At 44.3% G+C, this 22,500-nt stretch overlaps 1 protein-coding gene across 1 annotated transcript in view; it reads left to right on the forward strand.

Annotated features, from left to right (window-relative positions):
* The window catches only part of trps1 (trichorhinophalangeal syndrome I), a 197,586-nt gene that overhangs the window by 49,281 nt on the left and 125,805 nt on the right, over nucleotides 1-22,500 (forward strand). Inside the window, exons 3-4 of the mRNA XM_055893868.1 lie at nucleotides 1,150-2,267; nucleotides 10,822-11,969. Of these exons, the coding sequence (XP_055749843.1) occupies nucleotides 1,150-2,267; nucleotides 10,822-11,969 (2,266 nt within the window). The remainder of the gene's footprint in view (nucleotides 1-1,149; nucleotides 2,268-10,821; nucleotides 11,970-22,500) is intronic.

The following is a 22,500-nucleotide window of genomic DNA, read 5'->3' on the forward strand; positions in this document are numbered from 1 at the left end:
TGATACAGTCTCCATCTTATTTGGTACAGTCTCCATCTTATTTGATACAGTCTCCATCTTATTTGGTACAGTCTCCATCTTATTTGATACAGTCTCCATCTTATTTGGTACAGTCTCCATCTTATTTGATACAGTCTCCATCTTATTTGATACAGTATCCATCTTATTCGGTACAGTCTCCATCTTATTTGATACAGTCTCCATCTTGTTTGATATAGTCTCCATCTTATTTGGTACAGTCTCTGTCTTGTTTGGTACAGTCTCCATCTTATTTGATACAGCCTCCATCTTATTTGATACAGTCTCCATCTTATTTGGTACAGTCTCCATCTTATTTGGTACAGTCTCCATCTTGTTTGGTACAGTCTCCATCTTATTTGATACAGCCTCCATCTTATTTGATACAGTCTCCATCTTATTTGGTACAGTCTCCATCTTGTTTGATACAGTCTCCATCTTATTTGATACAGTCTCCATCTTATTTGATACAGTCTCCATCTTATTTGATACAGTCTCCATCTTGTTTGGTACAGTCTCCATCTTGTTTGATACAGTCTCCATCTTATTTGATACAGTCTCCATCTTATTTGGTACAGTCTCCATCTTATTTGGTACAGTCTCCATCTTATTTGATACAGTCTCCATCTTATTTGATACAGTCTCCATCTTATTTGGTACAGTCTCCATCTTATTTGATACAGTCTCCATCTTATTTGGTACAGTCTCCATCTTATTTGATACAGTCTCCATCTTATTTGGTACAGTCTCCATCTTATTTGATACAGTCTCCATCTTATTTGATACAGTATCCATCTTATTCGGTACAGTCTCTGTCTTATTTGATACAGTCTCCATCTTATTTGGTACAGTCTCCATCTTATTTGATACAGTCTCCATCTTATTTGATACAGTATCCATCTTATTCGGTACAGTCTCTGTCTTATTTGATACAGTCTCCATCTTATTTGGTACAGTCTCCATCTTATTTGGTACAGACTTCGATTGAAGTGGTTCTTGAAAAGAGATCCAGTTCACTTAATCATTTTCCCTCATTCCTCTATCCATGTGTTTAATATACTGTACTTATTCCTCAATGAAGCGTGACACTAAAACATTTCTCTCTTGTCTGTCTGTGTGTGTTGCTTGCAGATATGGTGAGGAAAAAGAACCCCCCTTTGAGAAGCTTCGGTGGTGAGGAGGAAGGAGAAGGAGAGACTCTGGCCTCGGAGGCCACCGGGCCGGATAGCGAGGACAGTGCTGGGAGCCAGGCCTCAGAGCCCAACGGTGCCGACGGGCTGCTGCCAGACAAACCGGGCCGGGCCCACGTGCCGGTCCCAGACGAGCAGGAGGACCCCTCCTCCTCCCCTGGCTCCGTCTCAGGCTCCATCGAACAGGATGGAGGAGGAGGGAGGGGGGGTGGAGGAGCAGGAACAGTGCCGACAGTCGGCAGCGACACGCCTGGCTTTAATTACCCCAGCCACAAAAAGGGAGGAAATGTAGCGTCCTTCCCCTGCCATGAGGTGACAGACTCAGATCTGCCGGCGCTCCCATCCCGGGCCCAGCCCGATGGGGCTGTGTCTCTGTCTCCGCTCAGATCAGAACCAGATGAGGGGGGAGGGGGACAGGCACGCAGCCCGGCTGGGGAGCTGCTGCTGGGGGAGAGGGGGGAGGCCGGGGAGGGAGAAGGGGGAGAAAGGGTGGGTGTCAGGGAGGGACTGCTGCTGCTGGGTGCCCAGGGGAGGGGCTACAGCAGTGCCAGCGGCGTCATCGTCCAGGGCGTTACCCGTAACGGCGAGGACAGGGACCCCTCCTACAGCCCCACAGGAGGTCTCTCAGGTCACCAGGATGGTATGGATGGCTCTGGATACCCTTTGCAACGCCCTCTCCACCCACACAGGGGGGTAGGTGAGGGGGCCGAGGACACCATGCCCAGTCCCCTGGGGCCCGAGACAGGGGTAGCCCCTCCTTCCTCTCCCAAATTGCAGGACTTCAAGTGCAACATCTGTGGGTATGGTTACTATGGGAACGACCCCACGGACCTGATCAAACACTTCCGGAAGTACCACCTGGGCCTGCACAACCGCACGCGGCAGGACGCAGAGCTGGACACTAAGATACTGGCCCTGCACAACATGGTGGGCTTCTCTCCACAGAGCCTCCACGCCAAAGACGCTACACGGCCCCCGTCCCACGCTGCCCTGACCGGAGCCCTACAGGATGCTGCAGGGTCCACACGGTTGTTACTCAACGGCACCTACGACGTACAGGTAAATATGCTCTGCACACCATTTTGTATCAACTCTTTGTATAATTTTTACATGATTCGCATCATTTTGTGGGCATTCAACAGTGTGTTGGTTAGTGGGTATGTGTTTGTTTTACATAACCAGAGAAACTGGAAGTATCAGAACACCCGTCAGTAGTACTGTATAATGGTAGAGTCCCTGCCCGACTAGATGCCCAGGCGTAGCATTGCATCAACCAATTGTTACCTGACACATCATCGACTGTGCAGCCGGGAATCAGATTGCTGTATCATATGATGTGGTTAGCTTATACGTTAAATATTTATCCATGCGTTGTGTGTCTGGCAATGTAGTCGGACAGGAACTCAATCATTCTCTGCATTGAGACCCAGGCCAGCCGTGGTTTGAGACTTGTCTCTTAGTGGTACACTTGAGTCATCAGAGTGACTGGACACCCACGGAGAGAGGCCTCATGGGAACTGTTGTCTGTTTTATCACTGTCATAAATACATTTCAACTTGAAACATTACATTCATGGACTACGGTTTAGCCATTAGTTTAAAGCTGCAAGATGTAACTTTTTGGGCCACCTCCCAAATTCATATAGAAATGTGAGTTATAGATATGTCATTCTCATTGAATGCAAGTCTAAGAAGCAGTAGATATATTTTATGTGCGCTATTTCTATGCTTCCCGTTCTTAAGTTTTTATTACTATTGTACACCAGCTTCAAACAGCTGAAAAATATAATATTTTTGGTTATTGAAAAGCTGCTTCACTGTGGTTTAGATGGTACAATGATTCTCTACATTATGCAATGCTTGCTTTGTCACATAAACTGAAATTAGGCGAACTATTTGAGTTTTTAGCAAGCAGGACATGGTGGAGCGATTTCTGCATATTGCACCTTTAATATCCATGAAAACGCCTGCCAAACATATATTGCACACATGGACCATACAGTACCCCACTGTTTGGGAGTTTGAAACATATTATCTAATATCTCCAAAAGAAAAGAGCCATACGTGACTCGGTGCTATTACCAACCGCTAGTTTGAAAGATATTTCTTAGTAATCGTTGTCTCACTATCCATATCAATTGGATGTCACCGGGTTCGAATATTGTCACTATGAAATAAAAAAAATATAAAAATAGAATCAAAACACTATTCTGTATTCATCCCCTAGTGGAATTTTCCATGCGGTAATAGCGAAGGCTGCTCATTTGTCATTACCCAATGAAAAGGGAGGAAAGAGTGTAGGGAAAGGAGAGGGAGCCAGTGAAAACAGGCAACTCGATTTATTTTAAACGAGGGGTAATGAACAGATGTCAGAGCCATTTATCTGCACAGCTTTCACTGCATGCGGTTTCTCCCTCAAATTCAACAATGTCATGTTTACAATTCGAGTGGCGTATTTAACTCCAGTGTTCCTTACATTTACATTACATTTAAGTCATTTAGCAGACGCTCTTATCCAGAGCGACTTACAAATTGGTGCATTCACCTTATGACATCCAGTGGAACAGCCACTTTACAATAGTGCATCAGATCTTTTAAGGGGGGGGGGGGCAGAAGGATTGCTTTATCCTAGGTATTCCTTGAAGAGGTGGGGTTTCAGGTGTCTCCGGAAGGTGGTGATTGACTCCGCTGTCCTGGCGTCGTGAGGGAGTTTGTTCCACCATTGGGGAGCCAGAGCAGCGAACAGTTTTGACTGGGCTGAGCGGGAACTGTACTTCCTCAGTGGTAGGGAGGCGAGCAGGCCAGAGGTGGATGAACGCAGTGCCCTTGTTTGGGTGTAGGGCCTGATCAGAGCCTGAAGGTACTGAGGTGCCGTTCCCCTCACAGCTCCGTAGGCAAGCACCATGGTCTTGTAGCGGATGCGAGCTTCAACTGGAAGCCAGTGGAGAGAGCGGAGGAGCGGGGTGACGTGAGAGAACTTGGGAAGGTTGAACACCAGACGGGCTGCGGCGTTCTGGATGAGTTGTAGGGGTTTAATGGCACAGGCAGGGAGCCCAGCCAGCAGCGAGTTGCAGTAATCCAGACGGGAGATGACAAGTGCCTGGATTAGGACCTGCGCCGCTTCCTGTGTGAGGCAGGGTCGTACTCTGCGGATGTTGTAGAGCATGAACCTACAGGAACGGGCCACCGCCTTGATGTTGGTGGAGAACGACAGGGTGTTGTCCAGGATCACGCCAAGGTTCTTAGCGCTCTGGGAGGAGGACACAATGGAGTTGTCAACCGTGATGGCGAGATCATGGAACGGACAGTCCTTCCCCGGGAGGAAGAGCAGCTCCGTCTTGCCGAGGTTCAGCTTGAGGTGGTGATCCGTCATCCACACTGATATGTCTGCCAGACATGCAGAGATGCGATTCGCCACCTGGTCATCAGAAGGGGGAAAGGAGAAGATTAATTGTGTGTCGTCTGCATAGCAATGATAGGAGAGACCATGTGAGGTTATGACAGAGCCAAGTGACTTGGTGTATAGCGAGAATAGGAGAGGGCCTAGAACAGAGCCCTGGGGGACACCAGTGGTGAGAGCGCGTGGTGAGGAGACAGATTCTCGCCACGCCACCTGGTAGGAGCGACCTGTCAGGTAGGACGCAATCCAAGCGTGGGCCGCGCCGGAGATGCCCAACTCGGAGAGGGTGGAGAGGAGGATCTGATGGTTCACAGTATCGAAGGCAGCCGATAGGTCTAGAAGGATGAGAGCAGAGGAGAGAGAGTTAGCTTTAGCAGTGCGGAGCGCCTCCGTGATACAGAGAAGAGCAGTCTCAGTTGAGTGACTAGTCTTGAAACCTGACTGATTTGGATCAAGAAGGTCATTCTGAGAGAGATAGCAGGAGAGCTGGCCAAGGACGGCACGTTCAAGAGTTTTGGAGAGAAAAGAAAGAAGGGATACTGGTCTGTAGTTGTTGACATCGGAGGGATCGAGTGTAGGTTTTTTCAGAAGGGGTGCAACTCTCGCTCTCTTGAAGACGGAAGGGACGTAGCCAGCGGTCAAGGATGAGTTGATGAGCGAGGTGAGGTAAGGTAGAAGGTCTCCGGAAATGGTCTGGAGAAGAGAGGAGGGGATAGGGTCAAGCGGGCAGGTTGTTGGGCGGCCGGCCGTCACAAGACGCGAGATTTCATCTGGAGAGAGAGGGGAGAAAGAGGTCAAAGCACAGGGTTGGGCAGTGTGAGCAGAACCAGCGGTGTCGTTTGACTTAGCGAACGAGGATCGGATGTCGTCGACCTTCTTTTCAAAATGGTTGACGAAGTCGTCTGCAGAGAGGGAGGAGGGGGGGGGGGAGGGGGAGGAGGATTCAGGAGGGAGGAGAAGGTGGCAAAGAGCTTCCTAGGGTTAGAGGCAGATGCTTGGAATTTAGAGTGGTAGAAAGTGGCTTTAGCAGCAGAGACAGAAGAGGAAAATGTAGAGAGGAGGGAGTGAAAGGATGCCAGGTCCGCAGGGAGGCGAGTTTTCCTCCATTTCCGCTCGGCTGCCCGGAGCCCTGTTCTGTGAGCTCGCAATGAGTCGTCGAGCCACGGAGCGGGAGGGGAGGACCGAGCCGGCCTGGAGGATAGGGGACATAGAGAGTCAAAGGATGCAGAAAGGGAGGAGAGGAGGGTTGAGGAGGCAGAATCAGGAGATAGGTTGGAGAAGGTTTGGGCAGAGGGAAGAGATGATAGGATGGAAGAGGAGAGAGTAGCGGGGGAGAGAGAGCGGAGGTTGGGACGGCGCGATACCATCCGAGTAGGGGCAGTGTGGGAAGTGTTGGATGAGAGCGAGAGGGAGAAGGATACAAGGTAGTGGTCGGAGACTTGGAGGGGAGTTGCAATGAGGTTAGTGGAAGAACAGCATCTAGTAAAGATGAGGTCAAGCGTATTGCCTGCCTTGTGAGTAGGGGGGGAAGGTGAGAGGGTGAGGTCAAAAGAGGAGAGGAGTGGAAAGAAGGAGGCAGAGAGGAATGAGTCAAAGGTAGACATGGGGAGGTTAAAGTCACCCAGAACTGTGAGAGGTGAGCCGTCCTCAGGAAAGGAGCTTATCAAGGCATCAAGCTCATTGATGAACTCTCCAAGGGAACCTGGAGGGCGATAAATGATAAGGATGTTAAGCTTGAAAGGGCTGGTAACTGTGACAGCATGGAATTCAAAGGAGGCGATAGACAGATGGGTAAGGGGAGAAAGAGAGAATGACCACTTGGGAGAGATGAGGATCCCGGTGCCACCACCCCGCTGACCAGAAGGTCTCGGGGTGTGCGAGAACACGTGGGCAGACGAAGAGAGAGCAGTAGGAGTAGCAGTGTTTTCTGTGGTGAGCCATGTTTCCGTCAGTGCCAGGAAGTCGAGGGACTGGAGGGACGCATAGGCTGAGATGAGCTCTGCCTTGTTGGCCGCAGATCGGCAGTTCCAGAGGCTACCGGAGACCTGGAACTCCACGTGGGTCGTGCGGGCTGGGACCACCAGGTTAGGGTGGGCGCGGCCACGCGGTGTGAAGCGTTTGTATGGTCTGTGCAGAGAGGAGAGAACAGGGATAGACAGACACATGGTTGACAGGCTACAGAAGAGGCTACGCTAATGTAAAGGAGATTAGAATGACAAGTGGGCTACACGTCTCGAATGTTCAGAAAGTTAAGCTTACGTTGCAAAAAATAAGAATAAAATACAAGATCTTATTGACTAAAATGATATAGTACTGCTGGCTGGTGAAGTAGCCTGGCTAGCAGTGGCTACGTTGTTGAAAGTGAAGCTGGCTAGGTAACCTCGACAATTTCACTAAATTTCTCTAAACTACACAATTATCATGGATACAAGGACAGGAAAGACAACTAGCTAACACTACGCTAATCAAGTCGTTCCGTTGTAATGTAAGTTTCTACAGTGCTGCTATTCGGTAGAAGTTGGCTAGCTAGCAGTGTTGGCTAGGTAGGAGGACGGCAGCGCGGCAGGCGAAAAATAGCTGGCTAGCTAACCGATAATTACTCAAAGCTACACAATTATCTTAGATAAAAAGATAGCAAAGAAAACTATGTAGCTAGCTAACACTACACAAGTCAAGTCGTTCCGTTGTAATGTAATCGTTTCTACAGTGCTGCTAATCGGTGGCTAGCTGGCTAGCTAGCAGGGTTGACTACGTTACGTTAGGGCGAGAATACCTGGCTAGCGAACCTCAGCGAACCTTGATAACTACACAATAATCACCGATACAAAGACGGCTATGTAGCCAGCTAAGTAGCTAGCTAAGATCGAACAAATACAAATCAAAGATAGGAAAGACAACTGTGTAGTCAGCCAACACTACACTGATCAAGTCGTTCCGTTGTAATGCACTCGTTTCTACAATGCTGCTATTCGGTGGCAAGCTGGCTAGCTAGCAGTGTTTGGCTACGTTGCGTTACGTTAGGGCGAAAATAGCTGGCTGGCGAACCTCAATAACTACACAATTATGTTTGATGCAAAGACGGCTATGTAGCTAGCTAAGATCAAACAAATCAAACCGTTGTACTGTAGTGAAAATGAAAATCAGACCGTTGTACTATAATGAAATGTAATGAAAAGTTTATACTACTATTCGGTAGACGGTGGACGTTTGCTAGCTGCTGGGCAGATAGCAGTGTGGACTACGATAGACGACGGAATACGATAATTACGCAATTATCTTTTATACACAGACGGCTAAGTAGCTAGCTAAGAAGAACTTGCTAAGGTTAGACAAATTAAACCGTTGTACTATAATGAAATGTAATGAAAATGAAATGATGATGTATACTACCTGCAGAGCGAATGCAAATGCGACCGCTCGCTCCAAACCGCTCCAAACCGCTCCAAACCGGATGTCGAATTGCCGATGTCGAATCCTTAAAAATGAGGTGCCTTTGGCCCGGGGTCTGGGCCTCTTAATGCCATATCATAAAGCAGGAAGGGCTATTTGTCCTTTAAGCCCACCAAGGATTGTAATTACCTCTAAATTAGTTTCCCCCCTTAAAAAAGTCTGCCTGTCTCGGACGGCTCACTAAGGGCTGATGCGTTGATGTGGCTGTCACCTTTTTTACTTTCTCTCTAACACTCATCTGGTGTGTGTGTGTGTGTGTGTGTGTGTGTGTGTGTGTGTGTGTGTGTGTGTGTGTGTGTGTGTGTGTGTGTGTGTGTGTGTGTGTGTGTGTGTGTGTGTGTGTGTGTGTGTGTGTGTGTGTGTGTGTGTCCAAAAAATGACTGACTTGTCTATCATGTTTTTGTGTGTGAGTTGGCATGTGCTTCTGTCTCTGTGTGTGAGGGGAGTCAGAATGTGTGTATATGTGTTTGTGGGAGAACAATTCTGGTGAATGCCAGACTTGTGTGGTATCTCATACAGACTTTTTGCATATTGTTATTTTTGGGAATGTTTTGAGTTCCCCAGGAATTCACACCCTTACTGTTCCACACCCAAGTGAATGTTATGGATGGGTATTTATGTTTAGTCTACTGCACATGTTCACATATGTTCACTCTGAGAGAGCCTGTGGATATCACTTAAAGCGGCAATATGTAACTTTCTGGCCGACCCGATCAAATTCACGTAGAAATGGGACTTATAGATCTGTCATTCTCATCGAAAACAAGTCTAAGATGTGGTAGATCTGTTCTATGTGCCGTATTTCTATACCTCCCATTCTTAAGTTTCGTTTTTGCATCTTTGACTTTTGGTTTTGCACACCAACTTCAAACAGCCGAAAATACAAGATATTTCACAGCGGTTTAGATGGTACAATGATTCTCTCCACTATACTTGCTTGTTTTGTCACATAAACTGAAAATAACCTAAATATTTGAACCGTACCAACCAGGATATGGTGGAGCGATTTCTGCATTGTGCATCGTTAAGCATTTTTAAATAGATATCATAATCTTGTGACGTTGCTGTGGTCTTATTGCACTTTGCAGTCTCTGGACTCTGGAGACATTGGAGAGACACAGTAATACTTTTAAACACTGATCTCAGAGCAGATACATATGTAGGATCTGCATTTGAGCCAGTCTGCTACAGAAAATTCCTCTGCAGCAACAGGAAATGCAAATTATTATGTGGATTATAATGAATGGACATTTTTTGTATGGGTTGATACATTTTTCATTAGAGCAAAAAGTAGTAATTACTGACTTAAGATCATACATCTGTAGTCTTACTGCATTAAGAAGGCAGAGAAAAGCAGACCTCATAGTAGCAGGATTACAAACTAACAAGGTGCATTCAATTATTTCAATTGTTTCACAAGCCCCATATTTTCCCACTTAAAATCCCTAAACTTGATTAAAATACACAAAAATGAAAATACATTTCATTCCCTAGTAGACATGTTCTTGTATTACAGTGTATTTATTTTATTGCTCATATTTCAGAGGACGTTTCATTTGACTGACTGGAGCGGTCATATAATAAATGGTGTATGTAGCTAGTCTCTTCAGGCAGTTTTAGGAGCGACCCACTCTGTTTCAGTCATTACATATCGTCTAGAAAGTGACGTCAGGCTGCTTTAAACCACATGAGGATCGAGACCTCCCACTTACACACACTGGATAGTCTACCAATTACAAAACCTCTCTGGCTCCGGGATATTTCACACAGCCGCCCTTATGTTTTCCATTTGAGACGTTTTGTTGCAGACTTCGAGGTCAAGGTGCGCAGGATGTTGAAATTCAGGGAACATGTTTGACTGCAAGGTTGGTTTGGTTTGTTGCGTTTACTAGACAACAACCTTGACGGCTGATCCCTGCGAGGCACTCTCGATGTTCACGCCTGCAAAACCATTTTCATGCTTTTTGGAAGTAGAGGGTGGATTTGTTGTGTATTATTAGGGAACAGGTGTTTCTTTAGTAGTATTCAAATATAATCCCCTTCCTTCTACCACCCTGCTTCTGGTTGGCTGTATTGTCAACTTGAGCATCAAAACAATCTCAGTTTGACTTTTCCCTTGTTGAATAAAACGAGGGAATTCATTTGTAATAAAGCGTAATAGACTGCATTGTTATACAGTGTGTATTACCATATAAATGAGCGGCAGTTATCGCAGGTGTTCAAGTTCTATGGACTCTTCACATCGACTCCATTTGCTCAATTCAATTCCTCTTCACTTTATCATTGAATCGCTGGTCATGGAATTGTGAAATCTGATAAACCATTCTGAACTGAGCTCACCTCAGTGTAGATATAGATAATACGCCGTTCTCTTTATTCCTGGTCTTTCTGTGATGAGTCTGGGTCCGCGTTGCCAGGATGGTTTTCTCCTGTGTCTGTGTGTAGGACTGACTGACTCACATATTGCACTTTGTCTATGTATTGCTCTGGGTTTATTTTGTATATCTTTATTGTTTTCACAGATGAAAAAATATATGATGAGAGTTAAAAGAAATTAAAAGTGCATGAGGCTTGTAAATCACCTTCCCCTTTCACATATTTATCAACAAATAAAGAGTAGGATTGTGATAAATAATTGTTGCAAATAAAACTAAGGAAAAGAAAACATAAGATTCAGGTAAATCAGCGGAAGAAAAAAGACATTGAAGCGAAATGCATAATCAACATGAGTTGATGTCTCTTCCTCTTCTTCATTGTGTTCCAGGTGACGCTGGGAGGCACCTTCATCGGCATCGGGAGGAAGACTCCGGACTGTCAGGGAAACACCAAGTACTTCCGCTGCAAGTTCTGTAACTTCACTTACATGGGCAGCTCCTCCTTGGAGCTGGAGCAACACTTTCTGTCTGCCCACCCGAATAAGATGAAGTCCCACCCCCCGCAGCTGCCCAATGACGACAAGCCCTCGGACAGGAGGGGGAACTGTGTGACACGGGGCGGTGGTGCGGAGGTTGCGGAACCGGGAAAGTGGGCGGACCGGGTGGCGGTCCGTGCGGAGGACGACTCGGTGGCTGGCTACTCTGTTCCCATCCGCGCCACCGACTCCCCTGGCTGGACGGGGACCGACGGCGGCGCCACAGCGGCGGACTATTACTGGTGTAAGTACTGCAGCTTCAGCTGTGAGTCGCCCAGCTCACAACGCCTCCTGGAGCACTACGAGAAGAGACACAACCAGCCTGGGGGAGGAGGGACCAGGGAGGGCAGCCCAGCCGAGAGGGAACAAGGGAGCAGCAAGGCCAGGGACAGAGAGAGAGACCCTGATCGAGACCTGACCCCCCACAGCCGGAGGAAAGACAAGACAGGAATGGGTGGCACGACGGGGGCAACAGACCCAGAGACGGTGGTGACCAGCTACAATTGCCAGTTCTGTGACTTCCGCTACTCCATGAACCACGGGCCTGAGGTTATTGTGGTGGCGCCTCTGCTCCGCCACTACCAGCAGGCCCATAGCATCCATAAGTGCACCATCAAGCACTGCCCGTTCTGCCCGCGTGGCCTCTGCAGCCCCGAGAAGCACCTGGGGGAGATTTCCTACCCGTTCGCCTGCAGGAAGAGTGCCTGCTCCCACTGTGCCCGCCTCCTACTCCAGCTGTCTCCCCAGGACATCTCCCCGTCCCCCAGGCCCAGTGTCACCCACCTGTGTGACCAGTGTCCCTATGCCACCAGCGACATCGACCTGCTCCTGCTGCACTACGACAGCGCCCATGCCACCCATGGCGTGCTGGAGGTCAAGCCCGAAGAGGAGGGCGCAGAGACGGGGAGGATCTCGGCCCCCAAGGGCCCTCACGGGGAGCACTCATGCACCAAGTGCCATTTCATCACAGATGTGGAGGAGGAGATCTTCCGTCACTACAGGTGAGTAGTGGGGAGTTGAGTCTATTTGCAGACGTTGCTGACATGTTGTAGTTAGTCGACCAGTCAATTAGTTAAGCGGTTCAGCGTCACATTGTAAACCTGATTTTCATTGATAAAAATGAGTGTGGTATCATGCATCACGGCTCAGTGCTAGAGTCCAGCTAGTGTAAGCATTGTTCACATTGTTCTTCATTCAACTTTGGGTTATGAGATGATCTGTTGTGACGTTGATGTAAATCCAGTTTTGCTCATAATGAGCAGCAGATTTGCGCTGACACACACAGTACATGTAGTTAATCAACTTTAGGGAATCGATATTGAAATGTTAAAAGTCAAGTAATTCAATAACCCCTTTGTGGGCTTAGATTTAGTCTTGCCTTTGCCAGGTGTGTGTGTATGTGTGTATGCATGTGTGAGTGTCTCTGTGCTGCTTTCCTGTGTGCCTTTGTATCTGGGTGGGTTATGGAAAATACTCTGCAACTGAACCATATAATAGATAATTGAGCCACTGAAATCACTCTATTACCTTCTATTACACATCCACATAAGATATCAATTACTGAGCATTTTTCCTTTTCAGCTCAGCAGCCTGTTTAGATTCGGCTGTTTGGGAATGTATCGATAGAAGTGAGTCTTGTGCAGTAGCTCGATCCATATGTCTGCTTGAAGCCTTTACAGACGCAGTGCCAGAGTGCTGTGAGAAATCAATTGTGGTAAATCTAATAGAAGTGCAAAACTTGTATTTCAGGTTTTAAAAGGCTTCTAATGTTTGTAATTTCCACTTTGAAATTACCGACCTGATTATCCCTTAACGAAAAATTTATCAACCCCGACAACAATGTCCATTAGTTATAATCCACATAATAATTCACATTTCCTGTTGATCACTTGTTGGAGGCTTCATTTCTGTAATGCTTATAAAATGCTCACTCCTCTAGGCTAAGTGTTAAAGGTTGAAACAAAACAGCTAAAAGGGCCACCCTCAGTGTGTGAGAAACAGGCTCTTTCTTGAGTGTTTGTGTGATGTCCATCATGATCTGTAGACCCTGGAAGGTTTGTTGAGGTGGGCTCGGAGGGGCTCTGTTTCCAGACCCTGATGTTGCTGTGTGTGTGTCTGTCTGTGTGCCTGCTGAATAAGGTGCTTTTTGTATCAGGCCTCATAGCCCTAATGCACAGAGGAGAGAGCAGAAATCAGACCTGCTTCTGCTGGGGTTCCCAGGAGATACCCCGCCTCAAACATTGTGTGTGTGTGTGTGTGTGTGTGTGTGTGTGTGTGTGTGTGTGTGTGTGTGTGTGTGTGTGTGTGTGTGTGTGTGTGTGTGTGTGTGTGTGTGTGTGTGTGTGTGTGTGTGTGTGTGCGCGTGCGCGGGATGGAATCAATACCTGGAATGGAATTAATGGAACGGAGTGGTTTACATATGTTTCATGTGTTTGATAGCGGTCCATTGATTCCATTCCAGCCATTTGAATTAGCCCATCCTCCTATAGCTCCTCCCACCAGCCTCCACTGCTGCATGTGTACAAATACATGTTGTTTCCACCTCTGTTTTGTATTCGTCTCTGTGTCTTTGTACATATTACACTCTGTTCCATTCAACTACAATATATACCTGGAGATGTGGTGTGTGTCTGTGAGTTAGCATGTCGTGCATGATGTCTGGTGTGCAGGAAGAGTAAAACTTATCGCATGTTCCCAATTGAAACAGTTTACACATATATTATGATGGCATTTTTTTATGTTTTTGTTCATATTGGTCTTCGGCAGGTTTTTTCCGTTTGTTCGTGCACACACATTCTTTACGCCGCTTGGTCGGTGATTGGTCAGCAGTATTACTCCTTCAGTCTTAAACGAAGTGTTTGTTGTTATTCAATGAGAGACAACTAGTTTTTCATGCACATTTTTTCACTTGAGGAATACTGCACCAAACATGTAAAATTCCACGACTAAGACCTACCTGGGGGAAAAAAACGTTAAAATGAATGACACAATTCTTAATTTATCTTAAGTTAATTCTGACTATTTTGAGGAAGTGTTTCTGGCTATGTTGTTGCTACGGTGGCTCAAAAGGGACAAACAACAGGAATATTTACACTTTATTCTCGCTTCCAAGCGAAGGTCTTTAAGGAGTACGAGTGCACAGATGGTTGCTTCTCCTAGCCGAGTTATGCTAGGAGCAAAGCAAACCTATGTACTGCATGCAGACGCCTTAGTGGCCTGCTCTGGTCTGGCTCTGTGCTGTAGATTTATGTGCTGGTCACCACCTCACTCACCTCCAGACCCCCACCCACCCTGCAGCCTGGACGTGAACACCATACTGATGCTGAGCCGTCTAACACACACACACACACACACACACACACACACACACACACACACACACACACACACACACACACACACACACACACACACACACACACACACACACACACACACACACACACACACACAGCCTACCCACCCTGTCTGAGGCCATCCCTATAAATCAACCTTCAGTGAGAGCAGAGCAGAGCAGAGGGGGAACATTCTCCATCTTTTCTTAAGGAACAATGAAGAGATGTATCATAGTGTAATATTGAGCAGCACAGAACACACACACATGTTACATTCTCAGTCAGCCTTTAGGGCTTACAGCATCGTTACCCTGCACAGCACCAGTATAGAAGACTTCCACTGTAACATGTTTTACCCCCAGCCTCTCCAGCTCAGATCTCCCAGTTCAGTTCAGTCCCCCCAGCCTCTCCAAACCTTCCATAACAAAGCCATCCCCAACAGAGACACTGCCCACAAAATGAGGTGGAAACTGAGCTGCAGTTTCTAACCTCCTGCCAATTGTATGACCATACTAAAGACACATATTTCCTTCAGATTACACAAACCCACAAAGAATTCAAAAACAAATCCAATTTTGATAAACTCCCATATCTATTGGGTGAAATACCACAGTGTGCAATCACAGCAGCAAGATTTGGGCAACCAGTGAAGAACAACCACCATTGTAAATACAACCTATATTTATGTTTATTTATTTTCCCTTTTGTTCTTTAACTATTTGCGCATGATTACAACACTGTATTAAGACATAACATGACATTTGAAATATCTATTTCACTTGGTTTGGCAATGTAAACATATGTTTCCCATGCCAATAAAGCCCCTTAAATTGAAATTGAATTTAGAGAGAGGAGGAGAAAGAGAGTTGTAGAGAGATAGGGGATAGAGAGAGAGACAGAGTATAGAGAGAGAGAGAGAGAGAGAGAGAGAGAGAGAGAAGGGATAGAGAGAGAGAGGGGATAGAGAGAGAGGGAGAGAGAGAGGGTATAGAGAGAGAGAGAAAAGGGGGATAGAGAGAGAGAGAGAGAGAGAGAGAGAGAGGGTATTGAGAGAGAGAGGGTATAGAGAGAGAGGGAGAGAGAGAGGGTATAGAGAGAGAGAGAGAAAAGGGGGATAGAGAGAGAGAGAGAGAGAGAGAGAGAGAGAGAGAGAGAGGAGGAAAATAGACTTGCCAAAGCGCCATCTTGCTCTGTCCTAAATCATCCACTAGTGTATGACTGCAGCTAGCCTTGTACAGACAGATACATCTGGACTGGCAAAAAAACATTTGGCTGTGTGTGTGTGTGTGTGTGTGCGTTGTGTGTGTGTGTGTGCGTGCGTGCGTGTGTAGATGCGTGTGTGTGTGCACCACATTTATTTGTGCGTGGTGGTGGGGATTCTTGAACGTGTGTTCACATCAACATCTACTTGTTTTCAAATCAATTGCAATTTCCTCAAATATCCTAGGGAAGAGTGGGATAAGGTGAGCCAAAGGGGTAAGTTGAGCCACCCTTGTTTCTAGGAAGCCATACACAAAATTAATAATTTGACCAAATATTTAGGAAGAGGTCATCATTTCGTGGAGTCTGTGAAGGAAGAAACCATTAAAAAGAGGTTAGCAAGTTAGGTCCATAAAACTGATTTTCACAGAGCCAAATTAATGTATTGTTTTAGAGGTTTTATGATGCTTGTATCTAAAAAGTAGATACTTTTAAGATTGTTCTATACTGTACATCAGTTGGGGTGTCTAAAAGTTTCAATATGAGCTCCTAAACCTAGCATGAACGTGCATCATTTTAATTGTGTGGGCTAATATAGTCAAAAGGTTTTCCCTTTGGTAAGTTGAACCAATGGCCAAGGGGTAAGTTGAGCCAATGGCAAGTTAAGCAAATGTAAGTATTTTCTTACCAGGCGTAATGCAAGGCATTATCACTGGGATAGGAGGTAACACCAGGGCCTGGCCGATGTTAAAAGTGTTAAAAAGACAGAAAGTGATTTTGATTGTGTTGAATTGTGTTTGGGAAATAAAGATGGACATGGTTTTAAAAAGGTAGTGGTAATATTTCATTCAATACAGACATACAGTTGAAGTCGGAAGTTGACATACACTTCGGTTGGAGTCATTAAAACTTGTTTTTCAAACACTCCACAAATGTCTTGTTAACAAACTGTAGTTTTGGTAAGTCAGTTAGGACATCTACTTTGTACATGACACAAGACATTTTTCCGTTCAATTGTTTACAGACAGAATATTTCACTTATAATTCACTGCATCACAATTCCAGTGGGTCAGAAGTTTACATACACTAAATTGAAAGTGGCTTTAAACAGCTTGGAAAATTCCAGAAAATGATGTCATGGCTTTAGAATCTTCTGATAGGCTAATTGACATCATTTGAGTCAATTGGAGGTGTACCTGTGGAGGTATGTCAAGGCCTACCTTCAAACTCAAGTGCCTCTTTGCTTGACATCATGGGAAAATCAAAAGAAATGTGCCAAGACCTCAGAAAAAACATTGTAGACCTCCACAAGTCTGGTTCATCATTGGGATCAATGTCCAAATGCCTGAAGGTACCACGTTCATCTGTACAAACAATAGTACACAAGTATAAACACCATGGGAACACACAGCCGTCATATTGCTCAAGAAGGAGACGCGTTCTTTCTCATAGAGATGAACGTACTTTGATGTGAAAAGTGCAAATCAATCCCAGAGCAACAGCAAAGGTCCTTGTGAATATGTTGGAGGAAACAGTTGCAAAAGTATTCATATCCACAGTAAAACAAGTCCTATTGTGACATAACCTGAAAGGCCACTCAGCAAGGAAGAAGCCACTGCTCCAAAACCGCCAGAAAAAAGCCGACTACGGTTTGCAATTGCACATGGGGACAAAGATCATACTTTTTGAAGAAATGTCCTGTGGTCTGAGGAAACAAAAATGTAACTGTTCGGCCATAATGACCATCGTTATGTTTGGAAGAAAAAGGGTGAGGATTGCAAGCCGAAGAACATCATCCCAACCGTGAAGCACGGGGGTGTTAGCATCATGTTGTGGGGGTGCTTTGCTGCAGGAGGGACTGGGGGACTTCATAAAATAGATGGCGTCATGAGGAAGGAAAATTATGTGGATATATTGAAGCAACATCTAAGACATCAGTCAGGAAATTAAAGCTTGGTCGCAAATGGGTCTTCCAAATGGACAATGACCCCAAGCATACTTGGTTGTGGCAAAATGGCTTAAGGACAACAAAGTCAATGTATTGGAGTGGCCATCACAAAGCCCTGACCTCAATCCTATAGAACATTTGTGGGCAGAACTGAAAAAGCGTGTGCGAGCAAGGAGGCCTACAAAACTTACTCAGTTACACCAGCTCTGTCAGGAGGAATGGGCCAAAATTCATCCAACTTATTGTGGGACGCTTGTGGAAGGATACCCGAAACGTTTGACGCTAGTTCAACAATTTAAAGACAATGTTACCAAATACTAATTGAGTGTATGTAAACTTCTGACCCACTGGGAATGTGATGAAAGAAATAAAATCTGAAGTAAATCATTCTCTCTACTATTATTCTGACATTTCACATTCTTAAAATAAAGTGGTGATCCTTACTGACCTAAGACAGGGAATTTTTACTAGGATTAAATGTCAGGAATTGTGAAAAAAAGGAGTTTAAATGTATTTGGATAAGGTGTATCTGAACTTCCGACTTCAACTGTATGTAGGCAGCTTAACTTACCCTATCCCATTTCTCAACTTACCCCATACTCGGGGTAAGTTTTGCCAAGAGATGACTTCAAAACTGTATTGTTGACATGAATTCTGATTCTTTCCAGGGATTCACAACATCCTGAAATGTATTTAGATATCTTTGTTAGAAAGAATATTATATTTCCCTTGACAGAGTGAAGCTGAATCAAAAATAATCACTCAACTTACCCCTCTCTCCCCAACTCTGCTTATTCAATTTATTGATATCATTGTTCTTCTCATGGCTTAAACAATTACACAAAGGTTAAAATCATTTTTAAACCACAAAGAGATGAACAATGCATTTAAATGACTGTTAGACAGTTAGTTTAGTCAATTGGAAGGACCTTATGTTAACTTTTCCTTAATTGAATTAAATAAATTAAATTGCATTGCCTTTTCATCAATCTACCGTGGAAACAAATAAACACTTTTCACAGCTTTGTGTAAAAATAATTGCTAATACTTAAACTATTTATATGGCAGTAATTGAGCCATAATTGTCGGTATTCTATTTGAAGACACACCTCAATTAAACCACCTAATTATTCCCAGTTCTGTAATTTGTTAAATTTAGAGTGGGTACAAGGTCATGAATAAAGCAAGAATCATTAAAAACGATTTATTCCCAAGTATGAATTTACATCTTTGAATATACTGTAAAACGTCTGCATTTTAGCTGATAATGTGGTGCTTATTTGAAACTTTAAAGAATATTTTGTTGAACAGCATTACAGTTTTGTAAAAGAAAATGTAAACTTTTATGTATCAGTAGTGTCTTAGTCTGACCCTAATCCAATCAATAAACAACATCAATCCATATGCATTTTAGCAGAAACAATATCTGGCAAATGATAGTCTACTGTAATTCTATTTTACAGCCAGGGAACATCCAGAGAAGAGCCCGTTACACCACGTCCCTGGGCTAGCCAATGATCCATTTTCGGTTTTGGGTCGACAGAAATATTTGTGTTTGCTGTCAGTGAGGTCGGCAGAGGAGAGGATAGCGATTTATGTTGGACTCAGCCTGTCCTTTATGTGTGTGAGCTGTTGCTGCCTTCAGTAGTGAGGGAGAAAAAAGAGAATGAAAGAAAAGTAGGAGCGAGAGAGAGGGAGAGAGAGAGATAAATAGAGAGAGAGGGAGAAGGAGCTGTTTGTCTTCTCATTTTAAAGCGTAATGATAAGTGAAAGTGTCTGCGGCTGGAGGGACTGGCCGTGGAGGAGGCTCTGTCTCTATCGCTCACCATAACTCCCCTGTAATAAAACCACGGAAAACAACCAGTGTGTCTCAGGTTGCACACTTGTCCGTTTATTCTCATGAAGCTGTAATTGAATTTGTATGTAATGTTGTTTGTTTTCTGGTCTTGGAGGAAAATAGTTGCTGAAGAAAACCGCGCAACGCTAGCCCAGAGGATAGGTGCGTTGGCTGACTGTGTGCGATGTGAGTGATGAAACGTATGCTGGTCTGTGTGTGTGTGTGTGTGTGTGTGTGTGTGTGTGTGTGTGTGTGTGTGTGTGTGTGTGTGTGTGTGTGTGTGTGTGGGCGTCGAGCGTGCATGCATGTGTCTGTCTCTGTGTGTCTTATTTTGTGTATGTGCGTGAGAGTACATGCTAGTATATTGTAGATTTTCCGCACTATCACAAGTATGCTTGTGGCCTTGTGTGTGTGACAGGGTTCTACAGGGCAAACATTTTACTTGCATATGCGCCTAAATATTTTGCTGTGCGACCTGGAATTTTTATTTAGGAGCACCAGTGCGCCTATAAAAAGGAAGGATTCTAGCGCTATTACATCAAACATTTAATGTGGTGCTCCTAAATGTCTTTGTATGCGCCTACATTTTTCCACTTAGGCTCACACGTGCTCCTTGTAAAAAAGGTCCGCGTAGAGCCTTGTGTGAGTGGGTATGTGTGTGCATGTGTTTGGGGAGTTGAGAGCGTATTATTGGATGCGCTGCTACGTTGAAAAATCACAGATGTTCAGGACATTCATTAGAGGCATAGCTGGCCTCTTGGCCTGGTGCAGCGGTCCTTTGAGATGTAAACAGTACAGATAATCAGAGAAGCCTGCCTGCAGAGACTACACACACACACACACACACACACACACACACACACACACACACACACACACACACACACACACACACACACACACACACACACACACACACACACACACACACACACACACACACCTATGTGTGCTGGATTCCAAGCGCTTTGATCTTGTTCCTCTGCCCCTGTGTCTGACTTTAAGCGAACTCATTGACACACTGCATGCTGGGAAAACAGACTCTTCTTGATGATGAAAGCCTGTTTCTCCTCACTTCTTCCTGGTTTGTAGTTGGGGCATGAGCAAGAGGGCGTCGGAACGTTTAGTACAGTCTAGAGCTACAGCGTATTTTCTAGGTTCTCTAGGGTCTGAATAGGTGTGTAGGCTGAGTGTGTGAGTGATGAAACGAATGCTGGCGTGTGTGTGTGCGTGCGTGCGTGCATGCATGTGTGTGTTTGTGTGTTTCTGTTTGTCTCATTGTGTGTATGTGCGTGAGAGTACATGCTGATATAGATTTTCCTCACTATTGCAAGTGTGCTTGTGGCCTCGTGTTTCAAGTTGCAAATGCTTACTTCCAGGTTCCTTCTCGACAATGCTACAACATTAAGAAATAATAAAATATAAGAATACGAACATAAAGTAAATATCTTCGGTAGAATATAAGACATTTTTTAGCGTAAGTCTAATACAGGAAGACATAATTTATAGTCCAAGTGGGAATAGGGGGGCAAATGTATACATTGTGAAGTATTTGGCAATAATAGTAAGAGACTGGTAGCATCAGTTGTGATGTATGTGTAGCATGAATGTATATGTGTGTGTGTATTGTGTGTGTGGATGAGTGTGTGTGTACTAAGTGTTGTCACAATACCAGAATTTTGACTTCGATACCAAAATCACATCTAGTTTCATGATACTCGATACCATCACGGTATTTGATACCACAACGATAGCAAAACAATACCGCAACAAAACAAGAAGTCAAATTAGCACTTGATCCAGACAAATAAACGCAACTACTGCTCTGTTCAATCGTTGGGCATCTTTGAGTACAATATCATTACATTTTACAATGTTTATGTAAATTATTTTGCATTAATTTAATCAATTATACAACCAATTTGACTTCGTTTTTACCAATCTAACTACAAAACAACATAGTTGAATGGTAAATCTATATTGATAAACTGGGTAAATCAAGATGTGGTTCTATTCACAATACAGGTGAATTAGTATTATTCAATAGGAGTGTGTGCATGCAGTGAGTTATTGAGCTTGTTTTAGCTGACATCATGGGGCTACAGATGACAAACAATCCCTTACATTTAGGACTTATTTTATTGTCAACTGTGAAGAGAACATATTATTTTATTGTCACCTGCTAGGAGAACATATTATTTTATTGTCACCTGCTAGGAGAACATATTATTTTATTGTCAACTGTGAAGAGAACATATTATTTTATTGACAACTGTGAAGAGAACATATTATTTTATTGACAACTGTGAAGAGAACATATTATTTTATTGACAACTGTGAAGAGAACATATTATTTTATTGACAACTGTGAAGAGAACATATTATTTTATTGTCAACTGCGAAGAGAACATATTATTTTATTGACAACTGCTAGGAGAACATATTATTTTATTGACAACTGCTAGGAGAACATATTATTTTATTGTCAACTGCGAAGAGAACATATTATTTTATTGACAACTGCTAGGAGAACATATTATTTTTTTGTCAACTGCTAGGAGAACATATTTTTTTATCGTACTGACAACCCCATTTGCATAGAAGAAGCAATCTTTTCTTTTATAAAAGTATGCAATGTCTCTTTAAGAAAGCAATGATGTCATTCACTATGCAGAATGTGGCTGTGGAATCTGACTTTGTGGCTATTCATGGGTTGCATGTTTCGTCACAATATTGTTTTTAATGCTCGTTTTGGATTGATGCCCGACTGAGCATTCTACTCAATGCATCGTCAGTGAGCGCTGATGACGATTTCAAATGTACTCTAGACATGACTTTGGCTTGGAAATACAATGACATTCAACATGAGGCAAATAATTAGTAGCAAAACCTTTCGTCATCATTTTGATGTCACCAGATTGCCTTTGGATGTAGTATAATGTTAGCTAGCTAGTTAAGATTGAGGGGATGCCACTGTATATTAGCTAGCTAACGTTAGCATAGTTTTGACGAACTTTGCTAGCTACTGCCATCTGTCTAGAGTACATTTGACAACATGATAATGCTGGCAAAATTGTTTTCTACTAAATATTTGACTACTTTAGCAATGTCATGGTATTTCGAGGCACTATAGTGTAATTTAGACAAAACAGTAGTTAGACACCTTCCAGAATGACTGGGCTTATCACCACTTTAGGGCACCACTATGACGC

The sequence above is a fragment of the Salvelinus fontinalis genome, chromosome 32, assembly GCF_029448725.1.
Source record: "Salvelinus fontinalis isolate EN_2023a chromosome 32, ASM2944872v1, whole genome shotgun sequence".
Taxonomy (NCBI): domain Eukaryota; kingdom Metazoa; phylum Chordata; class Actinopteri; order Salmoniformes; family Salmonidae; genus Salvelinus; species Salvelinus fontinalis.